We start from the raw sequence: 8,926 nt of genomic DNA, 5'->3' as shown, positions 1-8,926 counted from the left end.
ATTTTGTTTTGATGTACTCAAAGTTTTTACCATCAGACACAATAACTATAACTAATCTCATCGCTCAAGGGTTAGCACTTAGCAGTCAACGAAATCGACATTTTATATAATGGAGTTAATATTTAGAGTAGTCTAATTCTTTAATCCCTCAATGATAGTCCTCGAAGCGCCCAAAAGGTTATGGGCCTTATGGCGTGACTTGCGAGTTGAGAAGGTCGGGAGGGATCAATACAAGATATTCCACCAGCAATTCTTGGAGTCAAATCATTATTTAATTACAGCAAATAAATAAAATAAAGATATAGAGGCGTGGGCGAAATGGTAAAACCGCCCCACCTACCTGCCACTAGGGCCGGTTCGTTTCATTTCATTGTATTGCTTTTCCTTCCGTATATATAACGCAAAGGCCCATTGGCTGTGGAAAGTAAAGTGCCTAATATAAAAGAGCTGCTTCATCAGACAGGCAGTGGAGATCGTCGAGTCGAGTGTTAACGTCGCCGTCGAGACTCATTTCTATCATTCTCCCTTCTCCGCCACCGCCACCGCCCCTACTTTCAGTCATGGAGAACTCATACCGCCGCCACTCTCTCATCCCAAGCTTCCTCTATTCTTCACCGCTTTCTTCATCTTCTCCTTCTTTCACTTCCAAAACTCTGGCGCTCGAGAAAATGACCGCTGATTCCAACCCTACCTCCCTCCCTTCATCTCCCGCGAATAAGAGCTTTACGATTCCAGCTCCCAGCGAGCCTGCCAAGGTCCAGATGTACTCCCCTCAGTTCTATGCTGCCTGCACTGCTGGTGGTATCTTGAGCTGCGGTCTCACTCATATGGCCGTCACTCCTCTCGATCTTGTCAAATGTAATATGCAGGTGCGAATCTTCAGATCTACCGTGCTTTCATTTCATTTTCCACTCCTTCCATCTAAATTTTAGATCAGATCTGTTTTCCAGTGTTTTGAAACTTGAGATTTAGCCACATCCTTTCTGTTTCAGAATACTATTCTTAATCGTGGTGGATCTGTGCCTTGCTTGTTTATGTTTCCGACACATCTTATTTTGTTGAGGTCATATATCTTGTGGTTTTGCATATGTGATGGCGTGATTGCTAGTTTCCAGTTAACTTCTCGCTGTTGTGCGTTTAAGCACATGGTTGACGCGCTAACATTTATACTCCTGCTTCATTGATGGTTGCTGTAATATATTTTTGTGCTTATTGTTATTTAAACAGTGTAACCTTTCAAAAAATCGCTTGTTCACTGTGTGATGCAATTCTTTGAGCAATTATTATGATATAATTGACATCTATCTTTTCTAAGCTTTTGTGTTTTTTTTTTTTGTTTTTTTTGGTTTAATTTTAGAAAAGTTTTATGGTCCCATAATAATTAGATTGTTTTATATCTCCTAATCACCCTGATCCATTGAAAATTTGATCATTTCGCCTACTTCACTCATATGACTATTCATTCTCCATTGTTGACTTTGAGCCTTTCATATCTGAGGTTGTAAGTTGTTTCCATTGCTCTGCTTCGTCCCAGTAGTATGTTAACTGATTATAATTTTGTGAATATATAGATTGACCCTACTAAGTACAAGAGCATCTCATCTGGCTTTGGAGTGTTGCTCAAGGAGCAAGGAGTCAAGGGTTTCTTCAGAGGATGGGTTCCTACCCTTCTTGGTTACAGTGCTCAGGGTGCCTGCAAGTTTGGGTTCTATGAATTTTTCAAGAAGTACTACTCTGACCTTGCAGGACCAGAAAATGCGGCAAAATACAAGACTTTGATCTACCTTGCTGGCTCTGCATCTGCAGAAGTGATTGCTGATGTTGCACTTTGCCCCTTTGAAGCTGTAAAGGTTCGTGTTCAGACTCAGCCAGGTTTTGCTAGGGGGATGGCAGATGGGTTTCCAAAGTTTGTCAGATCTGAAGGAGCTCTTGGGTATGCTAGTTATTTCCATATTCATGTTTATCACCATATTTATAAGACTGTGGGGGTTTTTACATATTTATTCTTTGCAGGTTATACAAGGGTTTGGTTCCTCTTTGGGGACGTCAGATTCCATGTAAGTGGAAGTGTTTGTACTTGTCATCTTATTTTTAGTTTTTCCAAAGTTTGGTTGAGTCCCTCAGCTATTGGGTTTTTCAACCTTTAATTCTTTACTTCAATATCAATTAAATTTGGTACTTTCAAAACCTTCTACTTTTAAGCCTTTGTAGACTACATTTACCAGGTTTTGTACCTGACTAGGACTGAAACCAACAAGTTTTCAAATGTCAAAAGTCCTAAGCCTAGGTGATTTTGAAGTCTAGGATTAAAAGTGAAAACCATAATAGTCAAGGGATTAAAACTGGAATATACTCTTCTCTGCTATTTCAAATATATTTTTGGCTGCATGTGATCTAGTTGGCTTTGAATATATATTGATTAGAAACTGTTTCATTGCAGATACCATGATGAAGTTCGCATCCTTTGAGACTATTGTTGAACTGCTATACAAGCATGCTATCCCTACACCCAAAAATGAGTGTAGCAAATCTTTCCAACTTGGAGTGAGCTTTGCTGGTGGATATATAGCTGGTGTTTTCTGTGCAATTGTATCCCATCCTGCTGACAATCTTGTCTCTTTCCTCAACAATGCAAAGGGGGCCACTGTTGGTGATGTGAGCACTTTGATCTTCACCATTTGATTTGACCCTTATTCTTTCATAATAGTCTGGGCTCGTTAAATTAAATTCTGTTTTTCCTAATCTTTCTGCAGGCTGTGAAAAAGATAGGAGTATTGGGTCTCTTTACTCGTGGTCTTCCTCTCCGTATTGTCATGATTGGCACTCTCACTGGTGCTCAATGGGGAATTTATGATGCATTTAAAGTTTTTGTGGGACTGTAAGTTTCATCTTTTAGATTCTCAATCAACTCTGTTATGTTTGTTTTTCATGCGTTCTTGTTACTTTATTGGTGGAAGCTGATGAATTGATGATATGATATTTCAGGCCAACAACTGGTGGAGTTACTCCGCCTCCTCCTGTCACAGCTGCCAAGGCTTAGGATCAAATTGGAAACAAACACCCTACATCTACTACCGATTTGATGGAATCAATAAACATGGACTGGCTGATGTTTCTTATTAGTGGTAGAGTAATTCTTTAATCATTACATTGAGCAGTCCAGACAATTTTTGTGATTCACTAATTTTGGATTGCTTGCCTCATAAACTTGAAGCTGCTGCAAAAGTTTTTGTATTAGAATACATAATAGTTGATACTAGGATTGTTCCTTTTCCCATTCAGAACAAGGGAATAATTTTTAGTTTGGGGTGGGTCAGCCCTAAACATTTTTCCCTTCTCCAGAGACACCTGCGTAATGCAGATTTGCAGATTATTCATCCCACCCAATTTATCTTTCAAGTTATGTGTCTGTTTTGTTATGTTATATGGGCAATTGCTTTGAGAAGAATACTTAAATGATCTTACCTTTTTTTTTTTTTTTTTTTTTTTTTTTGGTGCGTGGTTTAAACAATTGTGGGGAATCAGGTGAAATATAGGGTTGAAGGCAACCTTCATCCCCTCATTTGGTTGTCTCCAGATGCTTATACTTGATTATGCCTTTAGTCTTTCCCAACATTTATGATTCTTGAAATAACAGTTATGGTCATTTGATTCACGAACGCTCCCTCCCTAAATACCAGTTATTATGCAAGTTCTATCCATTGCCAAGATAGGAAGCAATAAAGGAGTCAGAGTCAGCTAACTATTTTGTTCCAAACCATCTAATCTTTAGCTTTAGGTTGCAGGTGTAGTATGAATATTTGGAGTATTTAGATCTCATGCAATCCTTATACCATGGATTAGGTCCAGTGCATTGTGAACCATGTTGCATGTGTATATGTTTTAAGTTTGTGAATTTTTGTGTTTGTGTTATGAAATTTTGTATTTTAAGAGTATGAATTTTGTACTTGAAACAAATTAGTAATTATGTTCTGTATCTTGTGTTGTGAAATTTTGTGACTATGAAATAAATTATGTACTTAAATTAGATTTTTTTGTGAATATATAACATATGTATGTGACTTGTGTTGTGATTTTTTTGTGTCTTGTGTCATAAAAGTAGTCCATAAAGAATTAAAGTATGAAGAGTCCACCATAATGTGTAGGAAAAAGTTAACCGGGTAATTAAGCCCAACCCCCTTCTTGGCAATTATATTATAGACTATATAGTCCACATCCAATGTTGACTATGGATCAATATTATTTTTGTTGTAGATTATAACGTAATTTCGTGTAAATTGTGTGAAATTGTAGGCTCAAATGCTCGAATAGTACAAAGAAGAAGAGAGAAGAACCTAGGAACCCAGAACTCCATCTATTTCATAAGATAATCGTGGAAGATATACATATACATGATATGAAAATTGTAGAAGTACTGGAAGAGGAAAATCTGGTCAAACCGTTACATTTACAACACTTCCTCTTGGTCATTATCTTACTATATTCATGCCTCATTGTTGGTCCCAAAAGAGGTATGGTAAAAGTCTTTGTGTGGGGGGGGGGGGGGGGGGGGGAATAGACTCTTAAATCATTTTCGCAAATACAGCAATTGCAAAGGCAACAGAGAAACCAAAACTCTTAACTAGATTGTTAGAGTGGGGGGGGAGGGGGGGGGGGGGGAATAGACTCTTAAATCATTTTCGCAAATACAGCAATTGCAAAGGCAACAGAGAAACCAAAACTCTTAACTAGATTGTTAGAGTCTTGTGCACAGCAGAATGAATAAATAAGTGTTGTGTGATTGTGTCAAGTATATCTACGTGATAAGCGAATAAGAAGCAGTAAGTAAATAAAGCAGTAAATGACACGGCAATTTATAGTGGTTCGGAGGTGATATAATCCTCCTACTCCACTTGCTCTTATCTTCCAAGAGCAGTTCACTATATCCACCACTTCTTGGTTACAAGATACAATGAATTCCGTGATCTAGTGCTTTGATCACCAAGCCCACACTAATCATGCCCAGGGCCTCCAACACTGCTGCTTCGGATTTCGCAACTCCGTGCTACTTTCACAGGATTTCACAGCTCCGTGTTACTTCCCCCCCCGTCTTCCACGATCTGGTAGACGTATCCCGTGATCTAGTTCTTTGATCACCAAGCCCACACTAATCACGCCCAGTGCCTCCGACACTGCTGCTTCGGATCTCACAGCTCCGTGTGACAATCCAGGATTTCACAACTCCGTGTTACTTTCCTCCCTTCTTACACTCCCGTAGGAATATCACTTGTTTGTAGAAAAACAAGTTTTCTCTTGCTTCCAACTTTGAGACTTCTTGATAGATCTTTAATATGCAGAAAGTCTCTCAATGATGAAGATTTTAAACACTCTTAAATATTTTCTCTTTGAGCTTTGAATCTCTGAGTGTTTATCTCACTGAATGTTTCGTATCTAGCTTATTGGAAGCTTTGTTGGCTCTGTATATTTCTCACTTGTATTTCGTATGCTTTCTCACGTTCAGAGCTCTGCTTCAATCTTCAAAATCTTCATCCTTTTATAGTTGGTATTGAGAATTTGTCCGTTGGAAAGACAATCTCAAATTTGAATTCTAGATCTCAAATTTGAAATCTTGTAGCCATTTCGGAGGATCTGTAGCTTTTTCAGAAGATCTTATCTAGAAATAATGTCTCTGACATTTGAGATATTTTAGCCGTTGCTTTTAGCTCTTGGTCCATGTGGGTAGGCTCTTAAAATAATTCTGATGTAGATCATGCCTTCTAGTTGGTAGTCCACGTGAAGAGGCTTTTAAAATAATTCTGATGTAGATCATGCCTTCTGGGACTTTCATCTTCTGAATATTTTAATCCCTTTCTATTTTGGACTAGTCAGTTTCCTCTTATATCTTGAGCTCATACTTCTGCTCATACTTCTTCTCATAGTGTACGACTACTAACTTGGAAACTTCATCTCTAATTGATTTTTCAACTGGTTCTCATACTGATAGTGAGATCTCAATCCTTGATTGGAACTTCATCTTATACTTCAGCTCTTATTATATAGTCTTTGAAACTTCATCTCCTACTATATATAGTTTCTTTGAAACTTCATCTCTTACTATATATAGCCTTTGAAACTTCATCTGTAACTTCATCTCCTGCTATATATAGACTGGTGAAATTTCATCTTGAACTTCATCTCTTTTGACTTTGACTTGTGAACTTCACCTTGTACTTCATCTGTAACTTCGTCTCATACTGCATCTCTAACTTCACCTTGTACTTCATCTGTGGCTTATAAAATTGTAAAAAAATGAGTTTTGAACCTGAAACCTTGGAGTCAATTTATCAAGCTTTCAACCATCTCATCTATACGGATTATTAGTTATCGTAGCATTCTCTTTGATGTACTTCTTTCTTTCCACATATGCTTGATCTCCAAGATAACTTCATGCAATTTCGTTTACTTCTTGTTTCTTCGTATGAGATTTATCCAGTATGACTTCTTCTTTGAGTTGGGCGTGTGGGCTTGTTTAAGTATAGATATCATATGCATACATCTCCTTCTTATTCGTATATTTCGTATTTTTCCCTTTTTCTATATTTGTTAATTTTCCTTTCATGGTCTATGACATACCTAGACTCAAAAAAAATTGGGGATTTTTAAAATACAATTTCGCATATCAAAATCTATTACAGTATATTCCTAACACTCATTAAAAAAAAAACTTGCTAAGAAAACTCTGTGGAAAAACCTAGTCGAGGGAAAAAGAGTACATGTATTTCAAAATGTGTTATATGGGGTTGCTTCATTAAAAACCCTAGGCTAAGAAAATCCAGTGGGAAAAAAACTTAGCTAAGGGAAAAGAGTACAACGATACACCAATCATAAACTTTCAGGGCATAATCTTCAGGATTTTTGGGGTTCTCTATTTAAGTATTTATTTGCAATTTTCTCCTTTTGACATTATTATATCATATTCATGCCTCGTTAAAAATCTTACTAGAAAAACCTGGTGGGAAAAACCTAATGAGGAAAAGAGTATATGATATGTATGCATTCATATGTTGCACTAGCTGCATCGCTAAAAAACCTTTAATTAAGAAAATTATATCAAAACTCAAAGGAAAAAGAGTACAACTAGGGGTGTTAGCAAACAGAGCTTTCGGCAAACTACTCGTGTTCGTGTTCGGTAAGCGTTCGTTTATGTTCGTTTGTTAAGGTAAACGAACCATTAACAAACAAAAGTTAGAGTTCGGTTAATAAACGAACAGAGCTTGAACAATTATATGCTTGTTTGCTAAGAGATCGTGAACAAGCTCGTTTGTGTTCGTTTAATAATGTCATGAACAAGCTCGTTTAGTGTTCGTTTAATAATGTTCACGAACATGAACGTAGATTATTTCTTGTTCACGAACGAATTGTGATCGTGAACATGTGCATGTGTTTGTTTATTAAAGGTTCACGAACGTGCTCATGAACGTACACCAACATGTTCGTGAACGTGTTTGTTAACGAACATGTTTGTTAACGTTAACGAACACGTTCGTGAATGTGTCCGCGAACATTGCCAAACACGTTCACGAACGTGTTCGTTAATGTAAACGAACATGTTCGTGGACGTGTTCGCGAATGTTAACAAACACTAATGAACGCTTAACAAACAAACACGAACAAGATTTTCAAAAACCTTAACAAACGAACACGAACAATCTTCGTTCGTTTATGTTCGGTGTTCGGTTCGTTAACAGCCCTAAGTACAGCTGTGGGTCTTCAATACCCCATCTTCAGGATTATTCAAGTCCAATTTTCAAGATTGGTGTTCAAGTGAATAACTACCCCCCGCCCCGAAGATAACAATCTTCAAAGTCTACATGTTTTAATATAATAAAAACATTGTTTCAAAAAGAGTGTTGAAAATGATATAGTGCAATCTTCAAGATTATCACTAGAGTGAACATTATGTATTGGATATCCAAATCTTAATCCTTTATAAGTTCCAACCACCGTCTCTGTCGCATGTTTAAGTCCTTCTGGGTGAAAATGTACTTTAGGTTCTTATGGTCTGTGTAGATCTTGCATTGTACCCCATACAGATAGTGCCTCCAGATTTTCAGAGCAAATACTATGGCTGCTAATTCTAGATCGTGAGTGGGGTAATTCACCTCGTGGGTTTTGAGTTGCCTGGATGCGTACGCTATTACTTTACTGTTTTGCATTAGCACGCAAAATTAGACCTTTCTTTGAGGCATCACTGTAAACTTCAAATCCTTCTACTCCTGAGGGTAGCGCCAATACCGGTGCTGTGGTCAACCTTTCTTTTAGTCCCTGGAAGGCCAAGGCACAACTTGTGTCCCACTAGAAGGAAATTTTCTTTTTCATGAGTCTCATCATGGGTTGAGCCACCTTAGTAAAATCAGGTACGAATCTTCGATAATATCCAGCCAACCCTAGGAAGCTCCTAATTTCTGAAACTGTTGTTGGTGTAGGCCATTCCTTGATCGCTTGGATCTTCGCTGGGTCCACCATGATTCCCTCCTTGGTTATTACGTGGCCCAGGAATTGTAACACCCCGAAATTTTGAAACTTTTAAAGCTTATATAATAAAGGTGAATTCTCATTAAATCCCAAAATTAACATAAGAGTGCGGGGTGTTATGCCACATCGAGCTGGAAAACTCAGATGCACAGGCTAAACTAACTAAACAACCTCAAAGCAATGTCAATACATAATCATGACACGCAGGCCGAAAGGGAAACTAACTAGTCTATGCTCCGGATCTCTAGCGCGCTCCGGTGTCTACTCATCTGTGCCTGAAAGCCAAATATATCTGTTCAGCGAATGATGCTGGTAACCCACTCCAACGCGTTGAAATACAATATAGGTAGATATATATAGATATACGAAAACCATTTTGAAGCAAGAAGAGATATACTTAGGGGACTCTAGC

At 37.9% G+C, this 8,926-nt stretch overlaps 1 protein-coding gene across 1 annotated transcript; it reads left to right on the top strand.

Annotated features, from left to right (window-relative positions):
• Nucleotides 1-420: 420 nt before the first annotated feature.
• LOC109179208 (mitochondrial phosphate carrier protein 3, mitochondrial-like) lies at nt 421-3,450 on the top strand. The gene is made up of 6 exons (XM_019329015.1): nt 421-869; nt 1,572-1,933; nt 2,014-2,057; nt 2,441-2,655; nt 2,754-2,878; nt 2,986-3,450. The coding sequence occupies exons 1-6, from the start codon at nt 561-563 to the stop codon at nt 3,038-3,040; spliced, it is 1,110 nt and encodes a 369-aa protein (XP_019184560.1). The 5' UTR covers nt 421-560; the 3' UTR covers nt 3,041-3,450.
• The last annotated feature ends 5,476 nt before the right edge of the window (nt 3,451-8,926 follow it).

Source organism: Ipomoea nil, unplaced genomic scaffold (genome assembly GCF_001879475.1).
Source record: "Ipomoea nil cultivar Tokyo-kokei standard unplaced genomic scaffold, Asagao_1.1 scaffold0019, whole genome shotgun sequence".
NCBI lineage: Eukaryota > Viridiplantae > Streptophyta > Magnoliopsida > Solanales > Convolvulaceae > Ipomoea > Ipomoea nil.
The sequence above is the reverse complement of the archived record's forward strand: the minus strand, read 5'-3'. Positions and strand labels throughout refer to the sequence as shown.